Source organism: Chiloscyllium plagiosum, unplaced genomic scaffold (assembly GCF_004010195.1).
Source record: "Chiloscyllium plagiosum isolate BGI_BamShark_2017 unplaced genomic scaffold, ASM401019v2 scaf_10363, whole genome shotgun sequence".
Taxonomy (NCBI): domain Eukaryota; kingdom Metazoa; phylum Chordata; class Chondrichthyes; order Orectolobiformes; family Hemiscylliidae; genus Chiloscyllium; species Chiloscyllium plagiosum.
The window spans coordinates 4,517-22,685 of NW_025214709.1; the positions used below are offsets into that span (position 1 = coordinate 4,517).

Genomic DNA, 18,169 nt, shown 5'->3' on the forward strand with positions numbered 1-18,169 from the left:
AATACCTGTCCCTCAAACTAACATCACTGAAACAGATGTCCTAGCCATGGAATTATTTGGGAGCTTGCTCAGTACAAAACGCCTGCAGTGTTTCCCTACAGAATAATACTCATTGTTCTTCATTGTAATTCATTTGCTTTGGGATGTTTCCGAAAGATCCAGAAGGCCACTATATAAAGAAATCTTTTCTTTTTCATTTTGAGCCACAGAGTAATTGTCAAGTGACAAGTTAATTCAGTCCAGCAGCACCAGAACTATCCCATCTGTAACACTCATTCCATTAATTGAGTTTGCTATGACGAATCCCAGTTATAACCAGGTTTCAAAGACATAGCTTAAGGCTGAAATCTCTGTTGCCTCAAGACTGAAACAACTTTATTCAATTTCACACTGCATTTATGTTTACAAAACTAGTGAATGTTTTATTCTTGCCAGACTGAAAAAGATAGACCAGTACAGTTACAGTCCATGTGTGGTCAATAAAACTAACCACTATCACTTATGAGGGATCTTGACAATATCTTGAGAGATAAAAACAACCTCTAGAACCCTCAACTGCCAGAAAGTTATGGCCTCAGGCTCCACTCTGTAGCTTTAAGCACAAACTCTGGGACAACACTGAAGGAGTGCTGAAGTGTCAGAGAGGCAGGCTGCCCTATGATCTGATTAAAAAGTAGTGCATACTTGAGGGGCTGCGTGGGAGGGGAGGCACTGAAGATGTGTTATGCTATCAGAAGGTTGGCACTGAGGGAGTGCCGTGCTGTCAGAGGGTCAGTGCTGAGGGACTGCTGCATTATCGGAGGGTCAATGCTGAGGGAGTGCCGCACTGTTGGAGGGTCAATGCTGAGGGAGTGCCGCACTGTTGGAGGGTCAGTGCTGAGGGAGCGGCGCACTGTTGGAGGGTCAGTGATGAGGGAGTGTTGCATTGTCGGGGGGTCAGTGCTGAGGGAGTGCCACACTGTTGGAGGGTCAGCGCTGAGGGAGCGCCGCACTGTCAGAGGGACAGTGCTGAGGGAGCGCCGCACTGTCAGAGGGACAGTGCTGAGGGAGCGCCGCACTGTCGGAGGGTCAGTGCTGAGGGAGTGCCGCACTGTCGGAGGGTCAGCGCTGAGGGAGCGCCGCACTGTCGGAGGGTCAATGCTGAGGAAGCTGGCACTGTTGGAGAATCAATGCTGAGGAAGCGCTGGACTGTTGGAGGGTTAACTCAGAAGGAGCAGGCACTGTCAGAGGATCAGTGTTGAGAGAGCAGGCACTGTCGGAGGATCAGGGCTGAAGGAGCAGGCACTGTTGGAGGATCAGTGCTGAGGAAGTGGGCACTATTGAAGGGTCAATGTTGAGGGAGCGGGCACTGTTGGAGTGTCAGTGCTGACGGAGTGGGCACTGTCAGAGGGTCAGTGCTGAGGGAGCACCGCACTGTCAGAGGGTCAACGCTGAGGAAGCGGGCACTGTTGGAGGGTCAGTGCTGAGGGAGTGCTGTACAATCGGAGTGTCAGTGCTGAGGGAGTGCCGCACTGTCGGAGGTTCAGTGCTGAGGGAGTGCTGTACCATCGGAGTATCAGTGCTGAGGGAGTGCCGCACTGTCGGAGGGTCAGTGCTGAGGGAGCAGGCACTGTCGGAGGGTCAGTGCTGAGGGAGTGCCGCACTGTCAGAGGGTCAGTGCTGAGGGAGCAGGCACTGTCAGAGGGTCAGCGCTGAGGGAGCAGGCACTGTCGGAGGGTCAGTGCTGAGGGAGCAGGCAATGTCAGAGGGTCAGTGCTGAGGGAGCAGGCACTGTCGGAGGGTCAACGCTGAGGGAGTGCTGTACCATCAGTAGTGAGAGTGTGCTGTGCTGTTGGAGGGTTGGCATTGAGGCTGCATCATGCTGTCGGAGGGTCAGTGCTGAGGGAGCTGCACACTGCCAAACAATGTGTGCTGAGGGTGTGCTGTGTTGTTGGAGGGTCAGTGCTAAGAGAATATTGCTCTCTTGGAGAAGCAGTAAAGAGGGAATGCTGCACTGTCAGAAGTGCTTTCGTTTGGATAAGACATTAAACCAAGCCCTGTCCACCCTCTCAAATAGCCATGAAAGGTACTATTTTGAAGAGTGGGGCAGTTCTGCCTCTCAGATTGCAAAACCAAACTAATGAGCTATCGCACATTTTTCTCTTTGTTAAATACTATTTAAAATATTCTTTATCACTCAGGCTGAGTGTGGGTTTGAATGTTATGAGATTGACATGATGACGAGATCCGGCTGAATGAGCTGGAGCCGTGTTCAGATTTGCTAATGGTTTTTATAGAATCCATAGTGTGGAAACAGGCCAATTGGTCCAACAGCATCACACCCAGATCCCCACCCCTACCTATCCCTGTAATCCTGCATTTTCCATGGCTAATGCACCTAATCTACACACCCCTGAACACTATGGGTAGGTTAGCATGTTCAATACACCTAACTCGCACAAATCTGTGGACGGAAACTGGAGCATCCAGCAGAATCCCACCGCAGACACGGGGAGAACATGCAAACACCACACAGACACTTGCCCGAGGCTGGAATTGAACCTGGGTCTCTAGAGCTGTGAGGCAGCAGTGCTAACCACTGAGCCACCATGCCGCCCCAGTGGAAGCTCTGAGATCTGAGGAGAAGTGTATATTGAGGTGTGTGAGGTTGATGGATCGAGAGAAGCATATTATCCAAATGCTGAGAAATTGTCAAGCTCCAAGATGCAGAGAGATCTGGATTCCATAATGCCTAAATTGTAAAAGGTTAATGTATATGGATACCATAAGTAATAAGAAAAGTTAACAGAATGTTATTGTATATTGCAAGGGGAGTTGAATATCAAAAGGGGGAGGTTATACTTTAGTTCTGCAGGGTATTGGTAAAACAGTGTACTGAATACTTACTTAAGAACAATGGTACATGTGTTGAAAGCAATTCAGAGAATGTTTACCAGACTAATACCTGGAATGGATGGAAAAGTTGGAGTTTAGGCTTATATCTGCTGGAGTTTAAAAGACTCAGAGGAAACTTGATTGAAATAAATAAGATCCTGAGGGGATTAGACAGAGAAGATGTGGAAGGGATATGGGAGAATGCAGAATGAGTTGGGGGTCACTGTTCAGTTCTGAAGAAGAGTCATACCAGACTCAAAACATTAACTTAGTTTCCTTCTCTCCACAAATGCTACCAGGCTTTTCCAGCATTTCCACTATTTCTTACTTGTATATTTAATTTCCCTTACAATAAGTGACAACATTCCCTATGCTTTCCTAATCACTTGCTGTACCTGCATACCAACGTTTTGTAATTCATGTACCAGGACACTCAGATCCCTTGGTACCACTGAGTTTGCAATCTTCCTCCATTTAAATAACGTGACTTTTCTATTCTTCCTGGCAAAGTGGACAAGATCACATTTTTCCACATTAGACTTCATCTGCCAGATTGTTTCTTACTCACAAAACCTGTCTATATCCCATTGCAGACTCCTTATGTCCTTATTAGAACTTTCTCCTTTGTACCATCAGTAAAATTAACAAGCTTACATACGATCCCTTCATCCAAGTCATTGATATTCATTCAGCACTGGTTTCTGTAGCACTCATCCAGCTACACCTTGCGAAGCTGATATTAACTCATTGGTCCCTACTCTGTTTTTTCCTGATAGCTAATCGATCTTCTATCCACACCGGGATGTTATTCCTTCCCTACCCTGTGAGCTCTTAGTTTGCGTAGTAACCTTTAATGAACTGAAAGTCAGGGCCTCCCTCAGTGCTTCACTGACACTGTCAGTCTGGGTCGTAGATTTAAGTCATTGCTGGACTTGAAGCCTTAATCTTCTGACTCAGAGACTTATAGTTATCTCAGCATTATCACATTGTTCGTGGGAGCTTGATGTGTGCAAATTGGCTGCTGTGTTTCTTCCCTTACAACAGTGATAATTCTTCAAAGGTTAGTTCATTGGTAACCTCAAATACTTGGGGGACAGTCTGAAAAATGCTTCTTGTTTCTGTTTTGGCACATTGTTTGAAAGTAAACAGGAAACCACTGAAATAGTCTTGTCAATCATGGTCACCTCAGGTTGTTCCAACTTTCTTTGTCTGTGTCACCAGATACCATGACAACCAGGATGTCACCAGTAACTTTCTGGGAGCGATGTGGCTCATCTCAATCACCTTTTTGTCCATCGGCTATGGTGACATGGTGCCCAACACTTACTGTGGGAAAGGTGTCTGCTTGTTGACTGGGATCATGGTAAGTGAACCTTCGCAGTAATTTACCTGGAGGCTGCAGCTTGGGGACTGTAATCCAGGAAGGGGCTGTGCATTCAAAGTGGGAGACAGAGAGATGGGAACAAGAGAAGCTTGATCAGCCCTTCAAGCCGGCTGCACCAATCAATGAGACAATGGCCCTGCTTCTGCAATCTATCGCCAAACAAAAATCCACTCCTCTTTGTTCTGATGTATTTCGTCAGCTTTTTGAGGTTACAGTTCCAGAGTTCCTGTGTGTGAAGAGGTGCTTCCTGACATCACCCTTAAATGGCCTCACTCAGATTTTATGTTTTTGCCTCCTAATAATGAATTCTCCTTATCAGAGAATGTCTTATTGAATCCTTTAATCATCTTAAACACCTCAATTAGATCATGATTTCATCCTCTGTAATCACAAGGGAATACAAGGCTAGTCTATACAACTTTTACTCTTGAATTAGCCTTCTTAGTGTTGATGGAATCATTTATGACTAAGAGAGCAAACTGGACCTTGCTATTCACCTCAAAGTCACTATCGCTTAATTATCTATTTATTATTGCGATGCTGTTTGTGAGATCTGGCTGCGTATTCCCTGCATTACAATAGGGTCTGCTCTTAACGGAAGGGTTTTATAATACATGGGGACCAGGGTTCAAATCCTGGCACAGCAGATGGTGGAATTTGAATTGAATAAAGAATATCTGGAATTAAGAATCTACTAATGACCATGAAACCCACATGTTTCGCTAATGTCCTTCAGGGAAGGAAATCTGCCATCCTCTCATCATCTGGCCTACATGTGACTATAGACCCACAGCAATGTGGTTAACTCTCAACTCCCTCTAAAATGCCTAGCAAGATACTCAGTTGTATCAATTGCTACAAAGTCTCAACAAAGAAATGAAACTGGACGGATTGCCTGGCATTGATGTAGACACCAGAAAAGACAACGCCAGAAACAGCCCTGTCAACGCTGCAAAGTCCTCCTTACTAACATCTGGGGGCTAGTGCCAAAATTGGGACAGCTGTCTCATAGATTACTCAAGCAACAGCCTGACATCGTCATAATTACAGAATCACTACCTTAGGGCAATGCCATCATTCCTGGATATGTCCTGTTCCACCAGCAGGACAGACCCCGCAGAGGTGGTGGTGCACATAGTATATAGTGGGAGGGAGGTGCCCTGGGAGTCCTCAATATTGACTTCAGACCCCAGGAAATCTCATGGCTTCAGGTTAAACATGGGCAAGGTAACCTCCTGCTGATAACCACATACTATCCTCCCTCAGCTGATGAATCAGTACTGTTCCATTTGAACAACACTTAGAGGAAGCACTGAGGGTGGCAAGGGCACAACATGTACTCTGGGTGGGGGATTCCAACACCAAGAGTGGCTCTGCAGCAGCATTGCTGATCGAGTTGGTTGGGTCATAAAGGACATAGCTGCTTGACTGGGTCTGCATTATGATGAGGGAAGCAACAAGAGGAAAAAATATACTTGACATCATCCTTAACAATCTGCCAACTGCAAATGTATTGTAAGAATGACCACTGCACAGTCCTTGTGGAGACAAAGTCCCACCTTCACATTGAGAATATTTCCATTGTATTGTGTGGCACTATCACCATGCTATCACCAAACGTGAGAGACTTCGAACGGATCCAGCAACTCAAGACTGAGCATCCATGAGGCACTGTGGGCCATCAACAGCAGCAGAATTGTACTCCAGCACAATCTGTACCCTCATGGCCCGGCATATCTCCCACTCAACCAATACCTCAAGCCAGGGGATCAACCCTGGTTCTATGGAGAGTGCAGGAGGGCACACCAGGAGCAGCACCACACATATCTAAACATGAGGTGGCAACCTAGTGAATCTATCAAACAGGACTAATTGCATACCAAAAAGCATAAGCAGCAAGTGATAGACAGAGCAAAACAACCCTGCAGCCAATGGATCAGATCTTAGCTCTGCAGTCGTGCCACATCCAGTCAGGAATGATGGTGGAAAATTAAACAGCTCACTGGAGGAAAAGGCTCCACAAATATCCCCATCCTGAGTGATGTGGAAGCCTGCACATCAGGGCAGAAGATAAGGCTGAAGGATTTGCAACAGCCTTCAGCCAGAAATGTTGATTGGATGATCCATTTTTGCCTCCTTCAGTGGTCCCCTGCATTACAGATACCAGTCTTCAGCCAATTCGATTCACTCCATGTGATATCAAAAAATGGTTGGAGACACCGGTTACTGCAAAAGCGATGGGCCTTGACAACATTCTAGCGATAGTACTGAAGACTTAAGCTCCAGAGCGTGCTGCTCTCTGAGCCAAGTTCTTCCAATAAAGTTACAATACTGACATCTACCTGACAATGTGGAAAATTGCCCAGGTACATCCTGTGCATAAAAAGCGGGGTAAATCCAAGCCAGGTAATTACTGCCCATCAATCTCTGAATTCCAGAGGTGAGGTGAGAGTGGCAACCCTTGACATCAAAGCCAGATTCGACCAAGTGTGGCATCAAGGTGCCCTAGCCAAGCTGGAAGCAGTGGGTTCTGGGGAAAATTCTCTGCTGGTTGGAGTCGTACCTGGCACATAGGAAGACGGTTGTGGTTGTTGGATGTCAGTCACCTGAACTCCAGGACACCTCTGTAGGAGTTCCTCAGGGTAATGCCCTCAGCCCAAACATCTTCAGCTGCTTCATCAATGGCTTTCCTTCCATAGTAAAGTCAGAAGGAGGGGTGTTCGCTCATTATTGCACAATGTTCAAAACCATTTGTGACAGTCCATGTTCAAATGCAACAACATCTGGACAATATCCAGGCTTGGGCTGACAAGTGGCAGGTAACATTTGCACAACACAAATGCCAGGTAATGACCATCTCTAATAAGAGACAATCTAATCACTGCCAATTGACATTCAATGGCATTACCATCACTGAACCCCATTATTAACATCCTGGGGGGTTATCATTCACCAGAAACTCAATTGGACTTGCCACATAAACACAGTGGCACGAAAAGCAGGATGGGGCTGGGAATCCTGTAGCAAGTAACTCACCTCCTGACTCTCCAAAGCCTGTCCATCATCGACAAGGCACAAGTCAGGAGTGTGATGGAATACTCTCTACTTGCCTGGATGAGTGCAGCTCCAACAACACTCAGGAATGCTCAATGCCATCCAGAATAAAGCAGTCCACTTGATTGGGACCACATCCACTTCCTCCACCACCTATACTCAGTAGCAGCAGTGTGTATCATCTACAAGAGGCACTGTAGAAATTCACTAGAGATTCTTAGACAGCATCCCCAAACCCATGATCACTTCCATCCAGAAAGACAAGGGCAGCAGATACAAGGCAACACCACCCCTACAAGATCCCCTCCAAGCCACTCACCATCCTGACTTGGAAATATATCATCATTCCTTCACTGTCATTGGGTCAAGATCCTGGAACTCCCTCCCTAATCCCATACTGGGTAAACCTACAGCACTCCACCTGCAGTGGTTTAAGAAGGCAGCTCACCACCACTTTTTCAAGTGTAACTAGGGGTGGGAAATCAATGCTGAGCCAACCGGCAATGCCCACGTCCTGTAAAAGGACAAAAGAAAACTCTTGAGATCATGAAAGTCACTGCAGAGGTGTAGGTTTTTCTTGCCTTATTCTCTGCTCAACAAGGCAGGGATCATAAATGAGAACAGGAGTAACAAAGTAAGAAGACAAGGCGGAATTTTACTTGGTCGAGGAGCTGGACTAGTTCAAGGAGGATATTAAAAGGTGTGGCAGAGCAGTCTCATAGTGGAAGGCACTCCAGAGATTAGAGCAGGAACAGCTGAAAGTCTCTGCTACCTGATAGTCAAATGAAAGCACTGGAAACCCTGACAACGGACAAACCCTTGGTTTCTCGCTGATCAGTTTTAGAAAGGAACCCCGCCTTTCCGCTGGGGACTGTGAGGTGTGAGTAAATTTATCTTGGTAACATTAGCCAGTGACTCAGTGCATTCCACTGTCTACCCTGACTCCCAGGGCTATATTTGGAACAAAGCCTATCAGCTGGGAGAGATTACCAGCGAAGGGTATCCCCTCCTCCCATTAGGGGTTCATGTTCCAGTCCACCAAGGACACACGCAGCGTGCAAAACAAGATCAGTATTGACTGTGCAGACTGGGAAAACCACAGGGTTTATTCCTCAGTCTGTGCTAAGCTAGCTGATCTCATCTGGGAGGCCTCGACAATTGCTTCATAGTATGTTCCAGTACAGAAGGCATCCATGGTACCTGCATTGGTTCTTTATATGTTACCCAATTAGTTCCTCTTACACAGCTCAGCATTGCTTTTCCTTTCCAAGTTTTTATCCAATTTCCAGTTTCTGAAGATTCCTATTGATTCGGCTTCCACTGCCCTTTCAGGTAGTGCTCTTCAGATCACAACAATTGCTGTTTAAAAAGAAAAGCCCCTTTTCTTATGCAGTATAAATCACTGCTCCCTTTGGGATTTGGTTTCCTTACATCTGTCCTAAGCGGTAGATGGAAAGACCACATCTCTTTCTCCAGTTATGCTCAAAAAAAAAGCTTACCTTCAATTGATGTCCCAACAGCCAGTTTCTTCCTGTCTACACTATCAAACCCCCCATAACTCTGTGAATACACTTTGACACCTTCTTATACTGAGAAAAGTAGTTTTGTTATGGAAAAACTTGCACCTCTAAGATCACTTCCTGCTCTCAGATGATCTCAAATTGGACAGGTATCATCCATTCCTCTATTGTCGCTGGGTCAAAATCCAAAATGTATGTGACAGCACAGTGGGAGCACCTGCACCATATTGGCAGTGGTTCAGGATGAAGGTTCACCACGACATTGAAAGGTCAATTTGGGATAGGCAAAGTAGGGCCGGCCTTGTTGTGCAATGCCCATATTCCAAGGTCAAATAAAGAAACGTTACTGCCGTATAACAGGAAAAGATCATTCAGGGCTTCTTCTGTTGATTACGACCTAGTTTTCATCATCTAGTGTGGTCTGGCAGGGATGTCTGAGACCAACTGGAACTAGCGAGAAGAGATAATGTTAATTTTGGGATAATTGGGTGAGAATTTGATTGGTAGAGTTTTGGGATCAGAGAGTTGAAATAAAACTCTGACTGCAAAAGAATGTGCCTGGATTCCATCTAACTAACATATAACCACTGGTGCTTAATGCCTGTGACTCCAGTCCAGAAACTGTCCTGCTATCAGGTGACATTAGGGATCAATTGTGATCAAATATCTCCCATTGACACTGATCCAGATCACTTGGGTTGAGATAGTGGACAGGTACTGAAGAGAGCAGAAATGTGTTGGAGTGAAATCGATCTGGTAGGAGATAGCGCAGCAGGTCAGGCAGCATCCAAGGAACAGGAAATCGACGTTTCGGGCATAAGCCCTTCTTCAGGAATGCTGAAGACCTGCTGCGCTTTTCCAGCAACACATTTTCAGCTCTGATCTCCAGCATCTGCAGTCCTCACTTTCCCCTGGTAGGAGATATCCCTACTCACCATGAATGGGGAAGGGGAGAGAGGGGCTCAATTGGTTTGGAAGAAGGTTTCATTCATGCCCCAAAATACCTTTTTGAATTCAGCAACAAACATCGAACTTCCTGTCAAAAACAGAGGTCAGAAAAGCATCTCCTTCCCCACCAACCACACCCTCAAAATTCCAGGCTGAAACTATCTGAACCAGCTGTCTGAAAAGCATGTCAGCAGTGAACAGCTGTTCCCTACGGTTGGGTAACCACAGAAATCAGACACATTTGTTCAATTAATGTGGAGAAAGATTCCACTGATCGGATTTCTCATGAAATGATACACCAGAGAAGGAGGTCATTTGACGCAACATGTTGGTGCTAGCCCTTTGAAAGACCCATTTCCCTGATGTCTGCCCACACCATATAAATCTTTACCTAATGAATCTGTCTATGCTGCCCTTTCAGCCTGCACTTTGTAATCACAACAATTTTGAGAAAGTTAACAATGCAGATTGTTATTTGATACAGCTTCTTGACCCTTAGTGCTTGATTTACATTCAGGTGATTACTGCAACATCCGAACACCTAGTCCTTCTACACAGTCAGTTCAGTGCTGAGGGAGCAGGCACTATCAGAGGGTCAGTGCTGAGGGAGCGGGTTCTGTCGGAGGGTCAGTGCTGAGGGATCGGGCACTGTCAGAGGGTCAGTGCTGAGGGAGCGGGCACTGTCGGAGGGTCAGTGCTGAGGGATCGGGCACTGTCAGAGGGTCAGTGCTGAGGGAGCGAGTACTGTCAGAGGGTCAGTGCTGAGGGAGCGCCACATTGTCGGAGGGTCAGAGGGAGCGCTGCATTGTCGGACAGTCAGTGCTGAGGGAGCAGGCGCTGTCAGATGGTCAGTGCTGAGGGACGCCGCATTGATGGAGGGTCAGAGGGAGAGCCGCGCTGTGGAGGGTCAGTGCTGAGGGAGCACCACACTGTCGAAAGGTCGGTGCTGAGGGAGCACTGCATTGTTGGAGGGTCAAAGGGAATGCCGCACTGTCGGAAGGTCAATGCTGAGGGACCAGACACTGTTTGAGGGTCAGTGCTGAGGGAGAGGGCACTGTCGGAGGGTCAGTGCTGAGGGAGCGGGCACTGTCAGAGGGTCAGTGCTGAGGGAACACCGCACTGTCGAAGGGTCAGTGCAGAGGGAGTGTTGCATTGTTGGAAGGTCAGTGCTGAGGGAGCAGGCGCTGTCAGACAGTCAGTGCTGAGGGAGCACGGCACTATTGGAGGATAGTGCTGAGAGAACGGGCGCTGTCGCAGAGTCAGTGCTGAGGGAGTGCCCCACTGTTGGAGGGTCAGTGCTGAGGGAGTGCAGTGTCAGAGGCAGTGCTTGATGAATGTGGCAGGACTGTAGAGCTTAAATTGGTGCCTTGCTTGGAGAATCATTTAAATCTGCAAATCACTTGCTGCTTCTGCTATTTTTCACACAAGTATCCTGCGTTGTAGCATTGACTGGTTGACACCTCATTTTTCAGCATGCTTGATGTGGTACTGCTCCTGGCATACCCTGCTGCATTCTCCATTGAACTAGGGTTGATTCCCTAGCTTGATGGTAACTGTACGGTGGAACATGGTGGGCCATGAGGTTGTAGATTGTGTTGGAGTACATTTCTGCTGCTGCTGATGGCTAGATCTGTTCAAGGTCTGTCCCATTTAGTGTCATAATAATGCCACAAAAGACAAGGATTGGATGGAGGAGCTAGTCAGGGTTGATTAGAAGGGGAGCCTAGCAGGGAAGACAGTGGAGCAGCAATGGCAGGAGTTTCTGGGGGTAATTCAGGAGGCACAGCAGAAATTCATCCCAAGGAAGAAGAAACATACTAATGGGAGGATGAGGCAACCATGGCTGACCAGGGAAATCCGGGACAGCATTAGAGCAGTAAAAAAAGCATACAACCTGCTGACGATGAGTGGGAAGCTAGAGGATTGGGAAGCCTTTAAAAACTGGCAGAGGACAACTGAAAAAGCAACAACAGAGGAGAAGGTGAAGGACTGTAATCACCTGAATGTGTGATGTACTGTCTACCATTAAGAGTTAAAATAACAATCTGCATCAAGTTAAATCTCTCAAGCTAGTATATAAGATTGCAAGTTTTTTTAGATAACTAAAAGGTAATAGAGGGGCAAGAGGGGACATTGGACTGTTGGAAAAGAGGCTGGGGAAGTAGTAATGGGGAAAAAAGAAAGGGGCAGAGGAACTAAATAGTACTTTGCATCAATATAGACACCAGTGGTATACTAGAACTTCAAAAGAGTCACGGCTGGAGATGAGTGTACTGACCATACGAAGGAGAAGACGGTGGGAAGCTGAAAGTGGATAAATCTCCTGGATGGGATGGTCATACATTAACATTATACATTAACAAACTGGATGAAGGAACTTAGGTCTTTGTTGTTAAGTTTGCAGATGGCACAAAGATAGGTGGAGGGACAAGTAGTGTTGAGAAAACTTGGAGGCTGCAGAAAGACTTTTCAGGCTAGGAGAGAGGTGGCAGATGGAATACAATGTGGAAAAAAGTGATGTTATGCACTCTGGTGGGAAGAATAGAGGTGTAAACTATTTTCTAAACAGGGAGTGGCTACAGAAATCTTAAGCACAAAGGGAATTAGGAATCCTAGTTCAGGATTTTCTTAAGGTTAACCTGCAGGTTTAGTTGGTGGTTAGTAAGGCAAATACAATGTTAGCATTCATTTTGAGACGGCTAGGAGACAAGGGCAGCTGAGGCTGTATAAGGTTCTGGTCAGACTGCATTTGGAATATTGTGAGCAGTTTTGGGCTCCATATCCAAGGAAGGATGTGCTGGCCTTGGAGGAAGGCCAGAGGAGATTCACAAGAATGTTGCCAGGGATGATGGGCTCGTCATACTCCAGGTCTGTACTTGATGGAGCTTAGATGGATGAGGTGGAATCTCATTGAAACTCACAGGATATAGAGAGGCCTGGATAGAGTGGACTTGGAAAAGATGTTTCCACTAGTAGGAGAGACTAGGACTGGAGGGCACCACCTCTGAGTGAAGGGACAGCCTTTAGAACTGAGGTGAGGAGGAATTTCTTCAACCAGAGGATGATGACTGTGAAACTCATTGCTGTAGAAGACTGTAGGAGGAGGCCAAGTCTTTAAATGTCTTTAAGACAGGGATAGATGCATTCTTGATTGGTGGAGGGGGAAGGCAGGAGAATGGGATTGAGAAACATACCAGCCGTGATCGAATGGCAGAGCAGATTCAGTGGGCTGAATGGCCTGATTCTGCTCCTATATCTTATGGTATTCTCAATGTGAAGATAGGACTTTGTCTCACAAGGGCTGTACAATAATCTCTCCCAGCTTTCCTGTCATAGACAGATGCATCCACGGCAGGCTGTAGATGTCCAATTTCCTTTGGTAAGGATGAGATCAAGTCTTTTATTCCCGATCCTGGTTCCCTTACCACCTGCTTTAAACTCAGTCTCGCAGCTTTGTCTCCAAGCACTCAACCGGCTTTATGAGTTGTGGTGCTGCCAAGCTGCTCTCAGTGATGGACATTGAAGCTCTCCTACCTAGATACATTCTGCCAACTTCAGTGCTTCCTCCAAGTGGTGTTCGACATGGGAGAATACTAATTCACCAGCTGGGAAGCTGGGGAGAGGCTGGTACATGAGAATCAGTGAGAGTTTCCTTCCCATGATTAACCTGATGACATGAGGCTTCCTGAGGTCCAAAGTCAATATTGAGCACCCCATAGCAACTCCCTAAGTGCATACCACCATGCTGTCACTTGTGCTCGGTCTGACCTGCCAGTGGGACAGGACATAATTGGGGATGGTGATCATACTGTTTGAGACATTGTCTGTAATATATGATACTACACCCAAATCAGTATTTGTCTAAGGCCACAGACAATGGTTATGAAAGATCAAGGGGCTGCCCTGGAACATTGTATTGTGTTAAAGGTACTATATTAATGCAAGCAAATGTTGGCAGTGAAGAACTTCGAGATGTTCTGAGCATGGGAAAGAAATTTTTTAAATCTTTAACTTGAAAGACATCCTCAGTCAGAAAGCCAAGCAAGGCAGATGGGAAGTATTGAACTGCCTAGTTTCTGCAAGCAGTTTGCCCTCCATTTGCTGTGATTGAGGGCCGTGCAGAACTTTAAGAAGTCTCTATTGATGCATCTGCCACTCAACTAAATTAAATTCAAGGAAGGACTGCACAAGGGCTCCTCTGGGAGTTTAACACGATACATTGCCATTACAAATCTCTGGTAAGTCGCTGGGAAGTCAGGTTCAATTTGTTTTCTGGAGGGTCCTCCAAGGCTGTGTGAGGTTGGATTAATACATTTGCGTGAAGAGATTTATTTCTCCAGAGGGTACGACTCATCTTAAAGTAAATAGGCTCAATCTGGTCTGTGCAGTCATAAAAACACTTGTTTTTAAAAACTGCCCGATGTGTCCTCCCTGAGTTCTAAATTTTAGTCACTTAAGAGTGGTTCGTTTGGGGTGGGGAATTTCCATCCGTACCAGTTGCTCCCAGTTATTCAGGTTTTGACAACACTATTCTCCTCGTGATTATTCCAGTAGGAGTCACTGGACAGTGAGCAGGACCAGGAACCCTGGCTGATTTCCCCTCGCTCTCTTCAATATAACGGTCAGTAGACAGTGACCAGGAGCAGGAACCCTGGCTGATTTCGCTCCCCACCTCTTCTCGAATATAGGGGTCAGTGGTCAGTGACCAGGAGCAAGAGCCCTGGCTCTCTCTCTAATATAGGGGTCAGTGGGCAGTGACCAGGAGCAGGAACCCTGGTGGATTTCCCCCCCCTCTCACTAATATAGGGGTCAGTGGACAGTGACCAGGAGCAAGAACCCTGGCTGATTTACCCCCTCTCTCTCTCGAATATAGGGGTCAGTGGACAGTGACCAGGAGCAAGAGCCCTGGCTGATATCCCCCCTCTCTCTAATATAGGGGTCAGTGGGCAGTGACCAGGAGCAGGTACCCTGGCTGATTTCTCCACTGTCTCTCTAATATAGGGGTCAGTGGGCAGTGACCAGGAGCAGGAACACTGGCTGATTTCTCCACTGTCTCTCTAATATAGGGGTCAGTGGGCAGTGACCAGGAGCAGGAACCCTGGCTGATTTACTCCCCACTCTTTCTCTCTAATATAGGGGTCAGTGGGCAGTGACCAGGAGCAGGAACCCTGGCTGATTCCCCCCCCCCTCTCTAATATAGGGGTCAGTGAGCAGTGACCAGGAGCAGGAACACTGGCTGATTTCCCCACTGTCTCTCTAATATAGGGGTCAGTGGGCAGTGACCAGGAGCAGGAACCCTGGCTGATTTACTCCCCACTCTCTCTCTCTAATATGGGGTCAGTGGTCATTGACCAGGAGCAAGAGCCCTGGCTCTCTCTCTAATATAGGGGTCAGTGGGCAGTGACCAGGAGCAGGAACCCTGGCTGATTTCCCCCCCACTCTCTCTCTCTAATATAGGGGTCAGTGGATAGTGACCAGGAGCAGGAACCCTGGCTAATTTCCCTCCCCCTCTTTCTCTCTAATATAGGGGTCAGTGGATAGTGACCAGGAGCAGGAACCCTGGCTGATTTCCCGCTCCCTCTCTCTCTAATATAGGGGTCAGTGGGCAGTGACCAGGACAGGAAACCTGGCTGAATTATTCCCCTCTCTCTCTAATATAGGGGTCAGTGGGCAGTGCCCAGGAGCAGGAACCCTGGCTGATTTCCCCTCTCTCTCTCTCTCTCTAATATAGGGGTCAGTGGGCAGTGACCAGGAGCAGGAACCCTGGCTGATTTACTCCCTCTCTAATGCAGCATTGATACAAACACTGAGCAGGAGCAGGAACCCTGGCTGGTTTTTCCACTCAGGACACAATGTAACTTCGCTCCATTTGACAATAACATCTTGCATTCATATGGAGCCTTTAAAGTTTTAAAATATGCAGCAAGGTCAGAGAAAATAGGAAATTGTGCCAGATGAGGAGATTTTAGGACAAACGAACCAAAGAGTAGGTTCTAGGCACTCCTTAAAGGAGAAGTGAGAGAGATGGAGAGGTTCAGAAAGGAATTCCAGTGCTTAAGATTGAGTGGTGCAAATATGGAAACTGGGAGAAGACTCTTCTAGCGGCCAGATTTAGAAGAGTACAGATCTTTTTGAGGATTGTAGAGATGCAGGTATTGAAGGATATTGTGAGGGAGCGGCGACGGCAAGGCCACCAAGCCATTCCAACACGAGATGATGTTGGTAAAATGGAGGCATTGCTGAAATGTGAGACTGTCCAGGTCAGCATGTACAACTGGATGGGAGTCAGTGTTCCTGCTAGAAGCTCCAATCACATGCCAACGCATAGCTTAAAGCTTCCAGTAGCCACTGCCACACACAAGAACCTCTGAACTCTTTACTGTGACAAAAAAAACCCATAGGAAGGAGTTGTGCTGATGGACGGGTCGATGAGTCCTGAGGCAAATTAGGACATGAGATAGCAGGGATGATCTCAAGCTGGGACTACCTTTCCTCATACCCTCTCCCACCACCAGTGCACCACACATGTAGCTCAGTCCCTCTCCCACTTTGAGCACTTCATGTGCCAGGAAAGCTGTGAGATTTTAAAAGATATTACTGGACACTTGCAGGCTAGACAGATGTTTAAACGCCTTCATTTCGAAGTTACTGCGTCTTCATTGCTGCCAGCTCCCGGACCTCCCATTGACTCAAATCCAATTAGATGTTCTTGTTGTAATATGGAGATACAAAACAAGGTCTGATCAGTAAATTAATATTCCTGGCACAAATGTTCATTAATATAAGATAAGACAGTGATTCCTCTACCCACTACTTTATTTCTGTTGGTTTCTCCTCTGTAGCCTCCTTTACTCTTAGCCCCATGCATTCTGTGCAGTTCCTCGCTTCTTCAGTTCTGAAGAAGTCATATTGAACTTGAAATGTCAGCTCTCTTTCTCTCACCACAAGTGCTGCCAGGCCTGCTGAGTTTTTAGAGCATTTCTATTTTCATTTCAGATGTCCAGCATCCGCAATGTTTTGTTTTAATTAGAAGGATCTTCAGTCTGCATCTCACCCCGTGATGTTCCTAATCTGGGAGTGTCTGGTGGAGACAGTGTCGAGGAAGCTTTACTCTGTACCTAACCCCATGCTATCCCTATTCTAGCAGTGTTTGATGGGGACAGTGCAGAAGGAGCTTACTTTGTATGTAATCCTGTGCTATACTTGTCCTGGGACATTTGATGGGGTTGTATAGAAAGAGGCTTGCTCTGCTTGAAATGATTGGAGCTGCATTACTCAACAATATGGGAAGTGGACCTCAGATAGATAGGATAGTGAAGAAGACATGAGGCCTTCAGATCAGGACACCCACTCAAATATAAGGAATCCAATTCGCAGAGCCATTAAGACAGCCAAGAACCAATACCGATCCAAACTAGAGACCCAGACAGACACCCGGCGACTATGGCAAAGACTGAATGACATCACAGCTTCTAAAAAGAGACAGTGCAAGATAGCAGAAGATGACACATCCCTCCCAGATCATGTCAACGTCTTCTGTGATCGCTTTGAGCAGAATTTCTGCGGAGAGGTAACACCTATTCTGACAATTCCTGACGAACCTATCCCAACAGTCACTGCATCAGAGGTCAGATCAGTTTTCCTTTGTGTGAATCCAAGGAAAGCAATGGGACCAGACGGAGTACCAGGCCATGGACTCAGAGCATGTGCAGACCAACTGGCAGAGATCTTCTCGGATATCTTCAACCTCTCCCTGCAGCAGGCCACTGTCCCTGCCTGTTTCAAGAGGGCAAACATCATCCCTGTGCCTAAGGAGGCTCATGCAGCATGTCTCAATGACTACCGCCCAGTGGCCCTAACTTCGGTGGTCAGGAAGTGCTTTGAAATGCTGGTCATGGCATTAAATCAACTCCAGCCTCCCCACTACTCTAGACCCACTCCAATTTGCCTATCGGACCAATAGATCCACGTCAGATGTCATATCACTTGCCCTTCACTCCTCCCTAGACCATCTTGACACCAAGAACAGCTACGTAAGAATCCTGATCATTGACTTCAGTTCAGCCTCCAACACTATTATCCCCTCGAGACTGATTACTAAACTTAGTGATTAGATTAGATTTTTTAGATTAGATTACATTACAGTGTGGAAACAGGCCCTTCGGCCCAACAAGTCCACACCGCCCCGCCGAAGCGCAACCCACCCATACCCCTACATTTACCCCTTACCTAACACTACAGGCAATTTAACATGGTCAATTCACCTGACCTGCACAACTTTTGGATTGTGGGAGGAAACCGGAGCACCCGGAGGAAACCCACGCAGACATGGGGAGAATGTGCAAACTCCACACAGTCAGTCGCCTGAGGTGGGAATTGAACCCGGGTC

General features: G+C 46.9%; 1 protein-coding gene across 1 annotated transcript in view; it reads left to right on the forward strand.

Moving 5' to 3' along the window:
• The first annotated feature begins 467 nt into the window (after window positions 1-467).
• Window positions 468-18,169, forward strand: part of LOC122547983 (small conductance calcium-activated potassium channel protein 2-like) — a 35,114-nt gene continuing 17,412 nt past the window's right edge. Inside the window, exons 1-3 of the mRNA XM_043686535.1 lie at window positions 468-472; window positions 2,556-2,562; window positions 4,094-4,237. Of these exons, the coding sequence (XP_043542470.1) occupies window positions 4,139-4,237 (99 nt within the window). The 5' untranslated portion in view covers window positions 468-472; window positions 2,556-2,562; window positions 4,094-4,138. The remainder of the gene's footprint in view (window positions 473-2,555; window positions 2,563-4,093; window positions 4,238-18,169) is intronic.